The sequence below is a fragment of the Cucumis melo genome, chromosome 4, assembly GCF_025177605.1.
Source record: "Cucumis melo cultivar AY chromosome 4, USDA_Cmelo_AY_1.0, whole genome shotgun sequence".
Taxonomy (NCBI): domain Eukaryota; kingdom Viridiplantae; phylum Streptophyta; class Magnoliopsida; order Cucurbitales; family Cucurbitaceae; genus Cucumis; species Cucumis melo.
The window spans coordinates 19,906,460-19,923,769 of NC_066860.1; the positions used below are offsets into that span (position 1 = coordinate 19,906,460).

The 17,310-nt window shown below is 33.3% G+C and overlaps 2 protein-coding genes across 2 annotated transcripts; both read right to left on the reverse strand.

The window, feature by feature from the left end:
- Window positions 1-4,906: 4,906 nt before the first annotated feature.
- LOC103499186 (dormancy-associated protein homolog 4) lies at window positions 4,907-7,050 on the reverse strand. Its single transcript, XM_008462110.3, has 3 exons — window positions 6,625-7,050; window positions 6,407-6,530; window positions 4,907-5,214 (listed from the first exon to the last, which is right to left on the reverse strand). The coding sequence occupies exons 1-3, from the start codon at window positions 6,887-6,889 to the stop codon at window positions 5,187-5,189; spliced, it is 417 nt and encodes a 138-aa protein (XP_008460332.2). The 5' UTR covers window positions 6,890-7,050; the 3' UTR covers window positions 4,907-5,186.
- A 1,994-nt stretch (window positions 7,051-9,044) lies between these two features.
- Window positions 9,045-10,847, reverse strand: LOC127148955 (uncharacterized). The gene is made up of 3 exons (XM_051083394.1): window positions 10,509-10,847; window positions 9,988-10,460; window positions 9,045-9,750 (listed from the first exon to the last, which is right to left on the reverse strand). Exons 1-3 carry the CDS (start codon window positions 10,845-10,847, stop codon window positions 9,045-9,047), a joined length of 1,518 nt encoding a protein of 505 aa, XP_050939351.1.
- Window positions 10,848-17,310: the final 6,463 nt, after the last annotated feature.

Sequence of the window (17,310 nt, forward strand, 5' to 3'; positions counted from 1 at the left end):
GTCTGCTACACATCTACTTTAGAACCCATTACTATAACGGTAGCTCTTACAGATGAACATTGGATTTTGGCTATTTAGGAAGAACTATTACAGTTTTAAAGAAACCAAGTATGGGATCTTGTGCCAAAACCACCTTATGCAAACATAATTGGAACCAAATGGATCTTCAAGAACAAAACAGATGAACAATTGAGAGTTATTCGAAACAAAGCTAGATTGGTTGCTCAGGGGTATTCTCAAATTGAAGGTTTGGATTTTGGAGAGACTTTTGCTCCGGTAGCCAAGTTAGAAACATTCCGACTACTTCTGAGTTATGCGTGTTTCCGAAGTTTCAAACTTTTTCAAATGGATGTGAAGAGTGCTTTTCTAAATGGGTACTTATCTGAAGAAGTATATGTTGCCCAGCCAAAAAGGTTTGTTGACCCTATGCATCATGATCATGTTTACAAGCTACGAAAGGCGCTCTATGGTCTCAAACAAGCCCTAAGAGCTTAGTATGAGAGACTTTCCACATATCTGTTACAACAAGGATATCGAAGAGGTAGCGCGGATCAAACAATGTTTATATTCCAACAAGGTACTAAATTTCTGATTGTGCAGATCTATGTTGACGACATTATATTTGGAGGCACATCCTCAACATATGTTGAACAGTTTGTTGATCAGATGAAGGGAGAATTTGAAATGAGCATGGTTGGTGAACTATCCTTCTTCTTGGGTTTTCAAATTAAGCAAGAAGAAACAGGAATTTTCTTTTCTCAGAAAAAATATGCAAAGAACCTCATCTCCAAGTTTGAAATGGACAAGGCCAAACCAAAAAGAAAACCAGATGCTACACTGTTGGGTTTTATGTCCTAAAACTCGTAGATAGTAAATATAATCAATTGACTGCCATTAATAAAGTGTTTTATTATTATAATTTCAATAAGTGTTATTGATTATATTATTAGTTTTGTCTTAATAACCTAAATCCAATAAACTAACATCCTAAGCTGTTTGATGAGTCTTGAACAGTATGTAAAGACATATGGGGATCAATGTTCAAGATCAGCTTAAAGGGTCTATATTATAGGGTTAAGGTTGTGTACCTTGTCCTGTTAACACTATGGATACGGCTCACTTTGTATTTGATACAAACACATTGATCCAATGTGTTCATGTATGCGACATGCGAGTGAGGGTATCCTATGCAATGAGTTTGCATAAGACTGGACCACGAAATAGTAATCACTAGATGTAACTCCGTTAACTAGTTGGATTTCTATTTCATTAGGATGACCTAGGTGACTTAGTCTTAATCCTGAGTGTATTATTAACTCTTGTTTGCGAGGGATTGTTCTTTGATTTGTACGGGTGAGAGTGGCCAAATTGCCGACTCAATATGCTTATTATTTTGGGGACAAGACCGAGTGGGGAGCTGAGAACATAATCACACAAGATGGAATTCACTCATTCCCACCTTTAGGGTAAGTAGATAAGTGTTCCCTTAAATGGTGTCTCCGGGACTTGAACAAAGGGCCCTGCCCTCTTTATGGCACGAGAGGGGTTTCTGTTTAGTGGTTGGACCATAAACAGGTTGTTCATTAGAGGAGCACTGGTATTTAAGGACTAGAGGTAACCCATGGGTAAAACGGTAATTTGACCCAGCTGGTGTTACGAACACTTGTGAAGGACTAACTTACTGGTATTGGTCTATATCCGTGGACACAGAAATATATCTACAGTGAGAAGAATTCAGCTGTGAGTCTTTAGTGGAGTGTACACACAGTTAACGAATATTGATTAATGTAGTTAATGAGTTTAGCTAATTAATCTCATATCGTTGTAGCTTCTGATCTGTAGGTCGATTAGGTCCCCTTCCTAGCTCATAAAGAGTAATGAGATTTATTTATATTGGTTGTAATTTGAAATGTTCAAATTTACTTTGGGAATTAATATAATGTATATTGATACATTATATAATATAATGTATATTGATACATTATATAATATAAAGTTTATTAGACTTTATTATATATAGATTTAATTTTAGATATGATTCAAAATTAAATTACGAGAGAATAAAATATTTGAATAAGTTCAAATATTAGTTTAATTTGAATTAGATTCATATTAAAACTATAAGTTAAAATTTAATGTGTATATGATACATATTAAAACTATAGGTTATGAGAGAAATTTATATTTGAATATGATTCAAATTATGGATTAAATTAAATATAAGATATTTAATTTAGAAATTAATTAATTGGAGAATTAATTAATAGTTTAGTTTAATTTGATTTAATTAAATTTGATTTAGTTAAATTAATTAAATTAAAACTATAGGTTTTGCGAGAGATATTCATTTAGATACGATTTAAATGAAAAAAATTAATTAAATATGATTTAATTAATTATTAAATTAATTAATTAATTAGTTTAATATATATATTAATTTAATAATTATTATTAAGTTAATAGGGAACGTGGGTGGTTTTCCCACGTTCCCACTTATTATCTCCAACTTCCCACTTCTTTTGTCTGAAGAAGTGGGAATACTTTGCGTAACAAGGAGAAGTTCTGCGAAAAATTTTGCTCTCTCATTTTCTCTCTGACCAAAAATATTCTCTCTAAAAGAATTCTCTCCATTCCTTTATTCCAATTTTGGTTCCCACAAACCATCTCAATCAGAGAATAGGAAGGTTTCCAAGTGTTGGTGCCCCAAAATTTGGTGATTAGTAGATTCAGAGTCGTCAACGAACATAAGTTTTTTCTTCTCTGTATTTTTTTCAAAGCATGTTTAACCGTAAAAATTGTTTTTCTATTTTTTTTGCCAATGTATTGGTATTTTTAAGGTTCCAATTAAAATTGAGTTTCTGTAATTTCCGCTGTAAAGGGTTTTCATCCCTTCAATCATGTCATCATGTCATATCATATCATTATTAATTGCCATGTCATTATGCAATCTAGTCATCAGTATGCATAACTACAAATACATGCGATCTCTAACAGCAAAATCACGCTTTCCAAGTAGCGAAGTCCTAACAATTAGAAGAAACATCAAATTTGAATAACCTAACCACCAGACGATCAAGGACCCAAGAATTCAGTCGAATTAACTTACCCGAGGTCGAGGTTGTATCGAATAAGCCCTTAACTGGAGAAATTCCACGCTCCAAAATCACTTGGTCCAAACTGTCCTTTAAGAGAAATAATTTAACGAAATTAAATTATTTAAGATCAAAAAATTTTAAATCTTAGTTGGGTATTCCAAAACCCAATCAAAGCTTACCAAAACAGGTGAAAAAGGACCTAAAACAGGCTGGTGGCTCAAAATTAGCGTGCGTGCGGCTCAACTATGGTGTAAGCGCGGACCTACGTGCGGGTCGGCTCGCGGAGAAGGGCACGGGCATGCGGGTCAGGTTTCCGGGTTCGGGTATGAGCGACAGACTGAACGCTTAATCTTTCGACGACGCGACGCTGACCAGATGGCGGCGAACTCCAACGGTCGACGACGGAATGGGGGAGCGGATGATGGATCGGTGCGGACGACGACGGAAGCGGCTTGGACAGTGTCGCCTCGGCTCGGAGCTGCGAACAGAGGGTGGCGCACGAACTGACTCAGCGACTGCCCACACCACGGCGTACGTTGGCGGCGGCGAGTGACAGAGATATTGGCGGAGACGGAGCGGCGGAAGCAGCAGCGGTTGGAGAAGAAGGAAAATTTAGGGTTTTTGCTCTCTTTCTTAATGAATAAAACGATGGAATTAATGAGGCTCGGGTCCCAATGACCTTTTTTTAAACACAAATAAATAACCAATAATATTTTTTCTTTCCTTTTCCTTATTTTAAACCAACAAAAACCAATCTTCTCTCTCTTCAATTAAAACCCACCAAATCTCCCTTTTAAATTCTAAATCAACCAATCACATCAATCTTTTTTTCAAATAAAATATCACCATTATCTTTAACCAAATAATTCAATTTTCTCTCTCCTCAACCCAATTATCTTTATCTTCGACAAATATCTCTACCAATTTTATTATCCAAATAAAATAATTATATTGTCCTCAAAACTTAATTAATTACACAACAAAAAATATAATTGATCAAGTTTCCTCAATTACATCTCTACCAATGTGTTGTTAATTCAGTCATAACTATGTATTCAACAATTATTGTATTTGTGATTAGTACAATCTCATATCCTAGACAAACTACCCTCCAGAAATAGATATAGATTCATCGAACTGGGTTATCAAATGTTATTGTGTTGCGTACTTTTATTCTTGTTTCTATCACTCACTACTTTTACACAACTGTGGTTACTTCTGTTGCATATCTCTAAAACCGTTCATATTTCACTATGTACCATTCTTATTCAAAATCACTTCAATACCTTTTGTATATGATAATTACAATTCTAAAAATTCACTCTAAATATTAGTAACTTAGCTATATTTATATTTTAGTTATTTGAATATAGAAGGAGAAGATAGATAAATTTAACTATTCAATCAATTTGACATATCAAGAAATGAATATTTTTAATTAAATATTATTAAAAAAAAATTGATATAAATATAAATTACATTGATGTATTAGTTAAATATGGCAGTGTATATGGCGCAATCAAGAAAATTTGATGCATCTTATTCCTCATTGGAAGTCTTAGCAACGACGATATAAAAGAAAAGGGGTAAAAGAACTCCCAAATTGTGGATGTAGTGGAACAATAATCTTTCCCCTCACCTCCATGGTTCAGTCAAGCGGACGAGTATGGGTAATTCAATTGCATCCAGTTTTTTACTACATCCAATTAATTAATTAATTAAAACATTTCCATCCCAAATCAATTATTTACATGTTTATGATCCATTTTCCAAATAAATAAGGGATAAAATTTGGAGGAAGAAGCTAAATATAGAGATAGAAAATAGGTAATAACCGAAAGTTTATATTTACAATACAAAAAGGCGTTTTTCGGGTACGTCCTCCATCCTCCATCCTCCATCCTCCTCTTATATACTAATTATTATACTCTCTACATATATATATATATGTTGTCTACATCCTCCAAATTCCTTTTCCCTTTAATATCTAACATACGAGTTTAGTAGTACTGAGAGAAAAAGAGATGTTTAATTACTTTTTCACCCTCCTCAAATTTACAACTTTCTTCATTTCTCCTCTTCTTTTGTTCCTCAACGATCCAACGCAGTTATTACGATCCTGTATAATTATCACATCAATTACTGTCAACATTAGCTTTTTAATATTATCTTATTTATGTCAACATATGCTTATCTCCAAAGTACCCTTCTAAATGTATACTTTAATTCATTTATGGCGCTTTTCACTTTCAAACATATTACATTAAAACTTAAAAAAAATAAAAAAAAAAAATAAAGAAAGAAATAAAATCCTCAGTAGTTGTTTTCCAAAAACGTTGAATGATAATGGGTTGCATTTGAAAACTTAGGGATAGAGACAACTTTTTAAAGTTTGATCTTTTAATCTTCAAGGAAGAAAGTTCTACTAATTATCGTTGAATTGAGTTCATATAAGATATCTTTTTATTAAATATAAACTAAAAATGTCAAATAAATAAGTGAAACTAAAAAGAAAACAAAATCTAAATTATCTCTAAAATTTGTACTTTGCTCATTTTGACCGAGATAAAGGATCAATCAGTCACAAAAAGTAAAAAGACTAATAAATATAATAACTAACTAGTCACAAAAAAGTGAAAAATGCTAATAAATATGCTAATTACCATAATGGTCATAAGAAGTGAAAGCTAACAAATATACTAATTACAAGTAAAGTTGAAATAAATTAAAATCAGAAGAGTTTAGGGATATATTATAAAATGTTGAAAGTTTAATGATCTATTTATTAGACAATAATTCTAAAAGTATGTAAAAATTCATGTCTACTTTTATGTGTGGGGTTGTTCAAGTAAAACAAATCTAAACACCTAAAAACTAAATTTGAAGCAATTTGAGGAATAGGAAAGAAGAAACAAAAAAAATGAGTATAGTTTATGTGTAAGTCAAGTGTCTTCAATTTCATGTAGCCATCGAATATCTAACTGATCGAAACAAGTATATATTTTGGTCAAATCTTACGTCCTTCTATTTATAGTTACAATAAAATTTTATTCTTTTAGATAATTATCAAACATAAAACATAAAATAAACTTTTAGGTTCATAAATGGAGTCCCATACAAAAGGTTTTTTCCTATTATTATTATTTTGAAAGAAATAATCCCTACCAGAGTTGGTTTGAAATAAATTTCTACCTTAAATTGAAATATACAAATTTAGAAAATTATGAAAGAAAAAAGAAAAAAAAGAGGAAGAAAGAAAAGGGGAATTAAAAGCATGAATAGTATGTGAAGAAGGGGGAAAACAAACTAACCAATCATAAACAGAAGGACTAGTTTGTTCAGGTCCCTCCAGAGGACGGCGTCCAGGATAATCCACCGATCTTCTTCTCCCAAGTCTCTTCACATGATCCTCTCCTGATCGCGGCGTCTCCGGCGCTACAACCAACACCGTACCCTCCCACAAATCAAAATCAAAACATTTCTCCTTTCGGATTCCAACACAAATTAATATTAATTATACTACACTTACGAGTGGAGGGGGGAGTCCTCGGCGTAGATGGTGCGGGCATCGGCGATTCAGGGAAAGAGGTGGGACTCTGGGAAAGCGTAGGGCTAGGGATTTGGATTGTCGGTGGAATATTATTATTACTATTGTTATTCGATAGGACGTCGTTGGATAACATCGGGGGAGATCTGGAGGCGGAGAAGGAGTTATACTTACGCAGCCGACTGAGTCCGGAATCCGGCGCTGGACCGGCGAGGGTTTCGTCCCATAATTTTTGGAGGAAACTCATATTTTTCTTTTTTGTTGATTAATTAATTAATGATGATTATTTATTGTCCCACAGTGTGCCAGATTTGGAAGAAGATGGGGAAGGCGTTTGGGTTTATAATGAATGGAAGAAGGGAAAAAGGAAAAAAGTCTTCTCATTGATTGGATTTGAGTGGCGTTCTCTTCTCTCCTTTCGGCTTCATCTATATGGCTTCCCAGCTTCCTATTTTTTTTTTTTTTTTTTTTGATTAAAATGAAGTTTTAAAATATGTCAATATTATTATTATTATTCATTATTCATTATTATTATTTAGGTAAACAACAAAACAACACAAGCAAAAACAAATTAAGAATTGAGGAAGAGGAAGACTCAGTCTTCTCTTCAAAAAAATTGCAAACCATTTTATTGATATATTTTTTTTTCATTTCATGTCTTCATCTCAATAGAATGTATTATAGAGAATGACTCGTATTGTTCTTGGTTGCATAACCATTTAACCATTGGAGAATCTTTTGTTTTCCTTTTTCTCCTTGCTTGTTCTTCAAAATTCCTATTCTACCTTCCAAGAAGAAATACAACTCTTACAGTAACGATGAATTTAGATGTATTTTCAGTCTAACTGATACAATTCATGCTAACTCAAACCGACTTTTTTACGCAATGGAGCATGATCTTCAGATATATGTATTTGTTTGTTGAATTTAATAAGTATAATTGTTAACGAGTAGGATTTATATTTACATGGATAAAACAGAGACTAGTTGAGAAATCAAACGAAATAAACTTATGACTACAAATAAAATTAAGATATATCTTCGTATGTATTATTTTATTTTTAAGAAATGATTGTAAATAAAAAAACGATTGATAGACACTACAATAGAAGTCAAACATTAATAAAAATTCGTCGATCTTTATTAGGACCGGTCTAATAAAATATAAAATTTTACTATATTTTATAATTATTTTAGTTCATTTTTTTATATTTAAAAACGTCCATTTAAGTATCACATGACTAGTGATTCTTATTCATATTTTCTATTGATTTTAAGTATTTGGTTATAATTATAACATAAATAATTTAATTCACATTTTTTTCTTTTGTTTTTACATATTAAACTATAGTCTAGAAAAGACAAAATATGTTTTTGCGTTATATAATAAATTTGCATTAGAGCTTTATCATTAGACAACTAAGTTATACTTCAAAAATTTGATATTTCCATGTGTTAATTATTAATTTTTTTTTGTAAATGCATGATATATAAGTTATAAGAAAATGACCAAAAAAAAAAAGGTAGAGCCCAAAAATATAAGCCAGAATTATTCAGTAATAAAAGGAGAAATTAATAAAGGCACAGAAAGGGAGCACTCAATTTTTTCAAAAAATAAATAAATTGTACACTTTTTTTTTTTCTTTTTTAATGTTGAGTTTAGAGTGAGAACAAACATTGTCGATGGAAACAAATAAAACAAAAACTTTAAGATAAATAATAATTAGAAATAGACATGTAAGATTAATTATATTTTTTAAAAAATTATCTGCAAAGATTTTTTTATGTCTAACTTATTAATATTTTTCATATTAAAATTATCGACCATGAATAATCTTTTTAATATTTTTACCCTATCTTCGAAAGCCCTATTTATAAATATAAGATCTATATGCATAAATCTTGTTTCTTCATAGATAATTAGCAAGATTCCTAAAATCAAGGAGAATCTTTTTATCCTTTAATTATCTTATCTTTTATCTTTTAATTATCTTATCTTTTAAAAGAATAATCTGATAATATCTTTTAGACAAAATCTTCAACAAACTTCCCCTTTTGTCTAAAAGAAATTTCTTTTCTGGTTCAAGACAATGCTTCCAGAGACCATTTTTTTTAAACAGATAGGTATTAACATGTCAAAACAACAATCACATAATCATTATATCTAACACCACAAACTGCCAGCACTTAACCAAATTGAATCTTCATTTCAAACACAGAAGGCTTTCATTCAACAAAAAATCTGAAGTTTTAGGAACAACTACCTCTGTCTTAAGAAAGATCAAACAAAACAAAAACAAGAAGAAACTTCTACTAAATACTAAACAACAGCAACCATAACACCCCACAGCCACAGCATGCATCATCTGCTGCTACTCCCCCTTTGAACCAGAAAAAAAATATCAGTCAGATCCATGATCCCTTCGACTAGTAAATGGTGCAAAAGTCTTCAAATGACGAATGAGAGAGTCAACTTCTAGCCGCCGTTTAGATAACATATTGATGGAATTAGACAGAGCTCGAGATTCAGCGGTAAGTGAATTAACAATTCTAGAAGCTAACTCGCGATCAATAAAGAAGCCATCAGCAAACTCATCCCAGTCACTTGTATCGAAGATGCATAGTCCTTGAGAAGGATGCACATCATGATCAATATCAAGCACATGACTGCCTTGAAAAAGTCTGTAGCTGAGGGATAATGTTTTAGGATCAGATCTAGGAACATCAGATGCAGTTATCACAGTAACATTCAAATGAAGGAGCAGACTAAAGAAGAACCGTGGGAGAGCAATTGGAATCTTGGCCCCAAACGAACCAACATGCCTTAAAAGCTGATTATATATAAAAGTGTCTGTATCCACTGTATCGTTATTACAAATTCGATACACGAAAGTCCCCAAGGCAGCAGATACATTGGAGGCATGGGATGATGGGAACCAATTGGCAATATCGATCTTATGCAGGATGGCATATTTGACACTAATAGCAACTGCAGGTGTACCATTGACAGGCCACGAAGATAGAGTCCCACCAGATAAAGCAGAAGCCAAAACTTTAGTTGAAGGAGATGACAGAGAACAGTTAAGAGCAACATCATTTCGCAGAAAACTGTTAATCACAGTAGGAGAAATTACAAATTTGAAACCCCTAACATGAACAGTCTAATAAATCGGGCTACTAGGATCATTAAATGCATCAGGAAAGTTGACAATAAAGTCCCTAATAAGCTAGAGATAAAACGGTCCTATATTTGAAATAATTTTGGATAAACCAGCCCTTTCAATAAGATTCATGATACTTATGCAGGACTGATGTTTATCGGAGACATTTACCTTATCTGCTAACCTTCGCTGGACAACAAACTTCCAACACTGAACACTCTCCTCGAGATGAAAGGATATTCCATCGATTGGAACAGGTGGAACATTAGGAGGAATCTTCTTTCTGCCAGTTTTGGTAGTTATATTATGTTGATTCTGCTGAGATTTCTTCTTAGCTGACTGTGATTCATCAGGAATTTCATGAGAAGCAAATGGAGCAGTTGGGTTATTATCAGCTGCAACAGAAAATTTTTCAGAATGATCGTCAGGGTTAGGAGGATCCAGCTCATCCTCATCATTATGAACATCAGTTCTAACCTCAAGTGCAACAGAAACATCACCAGGAACAGATGCATGGGCAATATTCGGTTCAGATGGAAGTGGTTCTGAAAGAGGAGAACGAACAGAAGGAGAGTGAATTAAGGGTCCAGGTTGAACATTTAAAGTGTGCTGAATACCAGGAGTAGGAACAAACACTCCTTCAGTTGACGAGCTTTCCTAAGAATAAATAGACATGGAAGGAGCAGTAGGCATTTCAACGACAACCTTAGAAACAATAGTCTTCTTCAATAATCGAGCCAAAGGTACGTCATCTAGGTCATCTGAATCCATATTAGTCAGACGAGACTTAGGAACATTCGGTGCATGTGCACCTAAAGATGCAGGATTAGGAGAATCAACAGTTTCTAGTAGAGACTCAAACAGTCTGCTTGAAACCTCCGCCTGAGATTTTTTGGAAGGGAGCCGATAAAGTCTCCGTGGTGAAGTACTTTTGAACCGACGTCCTCTCATCTTCACCTTTTGTACAGAAGGCGATGAAATTTGAGCTGCAGGTTCATCTTCGGACGACTTCACCATATACGAACCCTTTCGAGTATTCACCATAATGCACTTAACACCAAAACATAGAGTAGAAATCTTCGAAAAAAAATGAAGAATGTCGAAGATGAAACAAACAAGATAATACCAGTTTAAATAACTAGTAATGATTAAGAATTTCATATCAAGAAAAACTCTTTAAGTGCCGAAAAGATAGCCATTAATTTCGAAGATAGCGCTGACACCACACCAGGATTTCTGAACGTGTAAACATGCATCATCTTTTTAGCTACTCACCGAGTTAAATGTGACATACTTCTAAGCCAGTGCGTAAATGCTCAAATGTGTTTGCATCGAGTGACTTAGTGAAAATATTTGCTAATTGCAAGTTTTATCGAATATGATCTAGTGTAATAACCTTATTTTCAACAAGTTCTATAATAAAATGATGTCTAATATGAATATGTTTGGTTCGACTACGTTGAATCCAGATTTTTTTATATATCAATGGTACTCATATTATCACAATATAAAGTCATAATATCCTGTGTGAATTCATACTCATGCAACATATTTTTCATCAAAATCAACTGGGTACAAGCACTCCCTACATCTATATACTCAGCTTCAGCTGTAAACAAGGAAACACAATTTTGTTTCTTACTAAACCATGAGATAAGATTATTCCCAAGAAAGAAACAACCTCCAGAGGTGTTTTTCCTATCATCAGAAGAGCCTGCCTAATCGGCATTACAATATCTAACCAAGATAGAAGTCATTTCATAGGAATACAGAATTCCAAAATCACTTGTTTCATGAATATACTTGAGGATCCTTTTAACAGCTTCTAAACGTGACGTTCGAGAATCAGCTTGATAATGAGCACATATCCCAACAACATAAGCAATGTCAGGTCGAGTGGTAGTTAGATACAACAGACTACCGATTATGCTTCTGTAAAGTTTGTGATCAGCTCTTGCACCATCAGTATCTTTGGTAATTTTAACTTGTGTGTAGCTAGAGTCCTTTTGTGTCGAGACTATTCTAACTCAAATTTTTTAACTATGTTCTTGGCATACTTTTCTTGAGATTGAATATGCCATCACTTTTTTGTTTGATTTGAAACCCCAGAAAACACGATAGTTCTCCCACCATGCTCATCTCAAATTCTGACTTCATGATATCAATGAAGTTATTAACAAGATCTTGAGGAAAACCCCCAAATATGATATCATCACCAAACTCTAGGAGTTTGCTTAAACCCATATAAAGCTTTATTAAGCTTATACACATGCTGAGGATATTCAGAATCGATAAATCCCTTAGGTTGTGCAACATAGACTTCTTCGTTTAAATAACCGTTCAGGAAAGCACTCTTTACATCCATTTGATATAATTTAAATATTTGAATACAAGATATTCCGAGTAACAAGCGAATAGCTTCAAGCCTGACAACGGGTGCAAACGTTTCATCAAAGTCAACCCCCTCGGCTTGAGCATAACCCTGAGCAACTAAACGAGCTTTATTCTTTGTTACACACCCTGCTTCATCAGCTTATTTTTGAAGATTCGTTTTGTACCTATAATATTCGCTCCTTCTGGTTTGTGAACTAATGTCCAGACATTGTTATGCCTAAATTGAAGTAATTCTTCTTGCATTGCATTTATTCAATATTCATCTTCAAGAGCAACATCAAAAGTCGAGGGTTTAATGGCAGATGTATAACATAAACCAGCGATCATCTTCGAGTAATCTACTTTCTCTTTCTTTCTGGTGATAATTCGAACTGAAGGATCACCTATTATAGAGCTTGATGGATGATTATTTCTCACATGTGCAGATGGAACAAGTTCATAATTATCAGCTATAACTTCCTTAGATATCGTTTTTGAGTTTATACCAGCACCATCTACCTGAGCATCAGCTTTAGGTACTTCCTCAGGAAGCATAGAAGAATCCACAGGCATATTTAGAGTCTCATCATCCTCATCATAAGTTCGCTTGGCAGTTGATTCAAAATCATTTACCACAAAATTGATCGTTTACATAACTGTACTAGATCTATTATTAAAAACTCTATAAGCTTGGCTATTCTGAGAATATCCAAGAAAGTTCATTGTTTTGATTTCACATCCCACTTTCGATGATATTCTCTATCAGCTAGAATATAACAAGTACTTCCAAATACATGAAAATACTTTACATTAGGCTTTCTTCCCTCCAAAGTTCATATAAAGCGAAAGCCATTCCAGATCGAGTAGTAATTCTATTGTGAATGTGACACGTTGTGTTAACAGCTTCTGCCAAAAAATTTAAAGGTAAATTTTTGGCATGTATCATGACTCGAGCCATTTCTTGTAGAGTTCTATTTTTTCGTTCCACTACTTCATTTTGCTGAGGAGTTATAGGAGCAGAAAATTCATGATGTATATCTTCCGATTGACAGAAATTATTTAGATATTCATTATCAAACTCCTTACCATGATTGCTTTTGATCTTGATTATCTTTTTCTCTTTTTCACGTTGCAAATTCAAGAATAGGCTGATACAAACTTTAACAATATCTGATTTTCCTTTCAAGAAATGAACCCAAGTAAATATTGAATAATCATCCACAGCAACCAATACATACTTCTTTCCACCCAGATTTTCAGTTTGCATAGGACCCATACGATCCAGATGTAGTTCAAGTACTCTATTTGTGGAACATTACTTTAGACTTTTGTGAGAAGTTTTAGTTTGCTTTTCAATTAGACAGTCACCACAAAAGAATTTACTATTGATGTCTATAGTAGGAATACCCTCAACAGCTTCGTTTCTTATAGCTTTGTCTATGCTTCTTAAGCTAATGTGCCTCAACTTTCTATGCCACAACCAAGTTTGATCTTCTTTAGTTAAATGGCACACATTTGAGTTATTAGATATCCAGTGATAACAATTATCTGCCTGTCGTCTACCACTCATAAGAACATGATTATCTTTGTCAGTAACAACACAACCAGTTTTGCCTAAAATTTACATTGTAGCCTTGATCGCATAGCTGGCTTAAACTAATCAAATGTGCCTTTAATTCATCCACATATCTAACATCATTTAGACAGGGTGGATTTTTTTTATCAATATTTCCTTTAGCTATGATTCTTCCTTTTGCACCATCACCAAAAGTAATATGACCCGAGGCACATTCCTTTAACTCAGAGAATAACGAATTGTTACCAGTAAAATGTGTAGAACATCCACTATTAAAGTACCAAGCATCACTTGTGGTTTGAACAAGTAAACGCAATATTGCAATTTTCAGATGATTTAACTCTCCAAACAATGTGACTTCTTTTACTTCTGTTCCATTTTAAGAATGTAGAATTATGTTTTTGGCTTCCTTAAACTGTCTTCTGCTGATACCATGTATCTTTTCGTAATTTATAGCAAAAAGATCTGATATGTCCTTTTTGACCACAATAATAACAAATTCATCTGGGAGATTTAACAGGAGGGCTACCCACTAAAGCAGGAACAAACTTTACTTCAGATGTAGATTAAAAACTACTTACTGAAGCATCAAAACCAAGACCATATTTATTTGAACTGTTCTGTCCTGATTTTAGTATTGAGTCTAAGTTTTCAGTTCCTGAGTTTAACATCTTTACGGATTTAATTGTCTGATCATAATCATTCTGAACCTCTTTCAATTTCAGCTTTAGAAATGATATGACTGACATTAATTGTTCATTTTCTTCCATCAAATCTTGAATTCTTTCTTTTTGTATTGCTCTGACTTCAGTGTCTTCTTTCCTCAACATCTTGAGTTCCTCAAAAGTGAAATCTTCATCACCATCTCCATCAAAACATTCATTATTGTTTCCAAGATCGATTTCGTTAAAGCATGTTGTGAAGGCATTCATGCCACTGTCATCTTCAGTATCATCAGTGTTCTCATTTGATAAGGTAGCATGATAGTTTTTCTTTTGTCTTTTTAAAAACATGGGACATTCAGCCTAATAATGACCAACTCCCCCACATTTTCTACATATGAAAAACCTTTCTTCTCCCTCTTTTTTTTTCCCATAATCACTGTCCCTCCTGTTTGAGACTTCATTATACCTTCTTGTAGTGTTCTCACCATCTTTTCTTCGATATTGATTTGAATTTTGAACACTTGATCCTATAGTATTCATATTTTTGAATTTCCTGACCACTTTAGAGAACTGCTTTGTTAGTAGAGCTATTGACTCATCCATGTTGGCTTCGTTATCAGATTGATTCACTGTTGTCTCTTTTTCATATATGGACTTAAAAGCGATCCTCTTGCCTTTCTTGTTCTCTCTATCAGATCTAGCCATTTCAAACATAAGCAGGGATCCGAATAACTCATCAAGTTTTAATGTAGTAATGTCATGTACTTCCTTTGTGGCAGTGACCTTCATGTCAAATTTCCTCGGTAGAGACCGAGCATTTTCCGCACAATCTTAGAATTAGGAATTGTTTCACCAAGCAACAGAGATTCATTAGTAATCTCCAGAACTCTCTCATTGTACTCAGAAACCGATTCATCTTCAGACATTTTCAATGCTTCAAATTTCGATGTTATCAGCTGTAATTTGGATATCTTGACTTTAGAAGTCCCTTTATAAGCAACTTCCAATATTCTCCATGCTTCTTTGGCTGTACTACAGAAGTTTATAAGTTTGAACACATTTAGGTCCACGCCATTGAGTATTGGATTTAACGCTCTAGCATTCCCAACTGATGCTTGTTCTTCAGCATCAATCCAATCAACCTCAGGTTTTAGAACTGATACACCACCCACAGTAATGACTGTTGTAATAGCAAGAGGGATAACAGAAGAGAAAAACACAATAAACTTTGGTAACCTAGTTTGGCCAATGTTGTCTACGTCTGAGGAGTTGCGCACAATCCCGATGAGTAATTTTATTAAGATTCACTTTAGTCAATATACATCGATACAACATATAAACTCTATTCAACTATATGACTAAATAACATGCTGATTAGCTTCAGACTCCAGGCTCCCCTGAATGCATGAGTAACTCTCCTCAATGATGTCTGACTTCAGGCTCCCCTGAATGCTTAGTGAATATCGTCGACGATATCTTTATATACTTCTAAAGATTACTGTGACCAAGCAAACCACTGTCTCGTCCTTTTCATTACTCATCAACAATATCAACTTAGATTGATACATGCTGATCTTATAGACATAAGATCATACTACCTTTTCATTCTTGCAGCTTCTACAATCAGTTTTTCGTCAACCTTCAGCCGTGAATAATCTTTTTAATATTTTTTCGCACCATACCCTATCTTCGAAAGCTCTATTTATACATATAAGATTTATAAGCATAAATCTTGTATCTTCAAAGATAATTAGCAAGATTCCTACAACCAAGGAGAATCTTTTTATCATTTAATTATCTTATCTTTTAAAAGAATAATCTCATAATATCTTTTAGACAAAATCTTCAACAAATGGTTTATTTGACCGTTCCAAAGATTTTGTGAGAACAAAACCCAAGTTTATATAACACTTTTTGTTGTCACCTATTATAAACAATAAATAAATATTATTTTTAAACCCTTAAAGTAGTATTGAACGTGACGGAGGAGGAGGAGGAGGAGGAGGTAACGTAGAATGTATTCATAAAATTAAAATGAGAATATAAATAGATATACTAATAAAAATTGATGGTTTAAAGTTCATGTGGAAAACTTAAATAAGTATGTATGAACTAATAATTGAATTACATGTTTGTCCTTGTAATGTAATAATAAAAGAGTTTTGATTAGTAAAAATGAAATGTAGATGTGGAATAATATCATATAAATAATGAAGGATTGTTAAAAGGAGGAAAAAGGGATGGGTAAAAGAAAGAAAAATGGAAAGAATGAAGTGTGAGGAAGAATAAGTGTTGAATAGAAGAAATATGGTTGAATAATGTTTAGAAAAGGAAAGAAGGAGAAGAGCGTTGAAATGTAAAAGTGAGGGAGCCGAGCCGAATTCAGAATTAGGAAAGTGGGGGCAACTAAAGACATCGACACCCACAATTTCCCATTTCTTTTTCTTTTTCTTTTTTTTAGTTTTAATTTACACGTCACTGGATAAGATTTTGAACCATTTTTTATTTTATATTTATATATAAATATAATTGTTCAATTCAAAATAAATAAATGGATATTTTATTTTGTTTTTAAAGGGATGGGATGGGGCCCACACACTTGGGCAATGAGATGGTTGCCAAAATATCATTTTGGCGTTGAATGGTGATCTCCTCCCTCACACAAACTGTCTTTTTTATGATTATTTCAATCTTCTCTTCCCTTCATAGCTGCACAAACAATTTTTCATTATATACTCTAACAAACTCAAAATGCTTGAATCTTCTAAACTTTAAATTTACTTCAAACCATCATTTTCATCGTTCCTCGATTAATATATTTCTATAGTTTCTTTCCATTTTAATGAGTTAGTCTTCATTTTAACACAATAACAATTATGTTTAGTTAAATTTC

Coding starts and splice junctions, on each gene's coding strand:
- LOC103499186 (XM_008462110.3), bottom strand. CDS start 6,889: ATGAGTTTCCTCCAAAAATTATGGGACGAAACCCTCGCCGGTCCAGCG. Junction 6,531..6,624: donor GAGGACTCCCCCCTCCACTC/GTAAGTGTAGTA, acceptor TGTTGGTTGTAG/CGCCGGAGACGCCGCGATCA. Junction 5,215..6,406: donor AGTCCTTCTGTTTATGATTG/GTTAGTTTGTTT, acceptor ATAATTATACAG/GATCGTAATAACTGCGTTGG.
- LOC127148955 (XM_051083394.1), bottom strand. CDS start 10,847: ATGGTGAATACTCGAAAGGGTTCGTATATGGTGAAGTCGTCCGAAGAT. Junction 10,461..10,508: donor AGAAGACTATTGTTTCTAAG/GTTGTCGTTGAA, acceptor ATTTATTCTTAG/GAAAGCTCGTCAACTGAAGG. Junction 9,751..9,987: donor AAGTTTGTTGTCCAGCGAAG/GTTAGCAGATAA, acceptor TGTGATTAACAG/TTTTCTGCGAAATGATGTTG.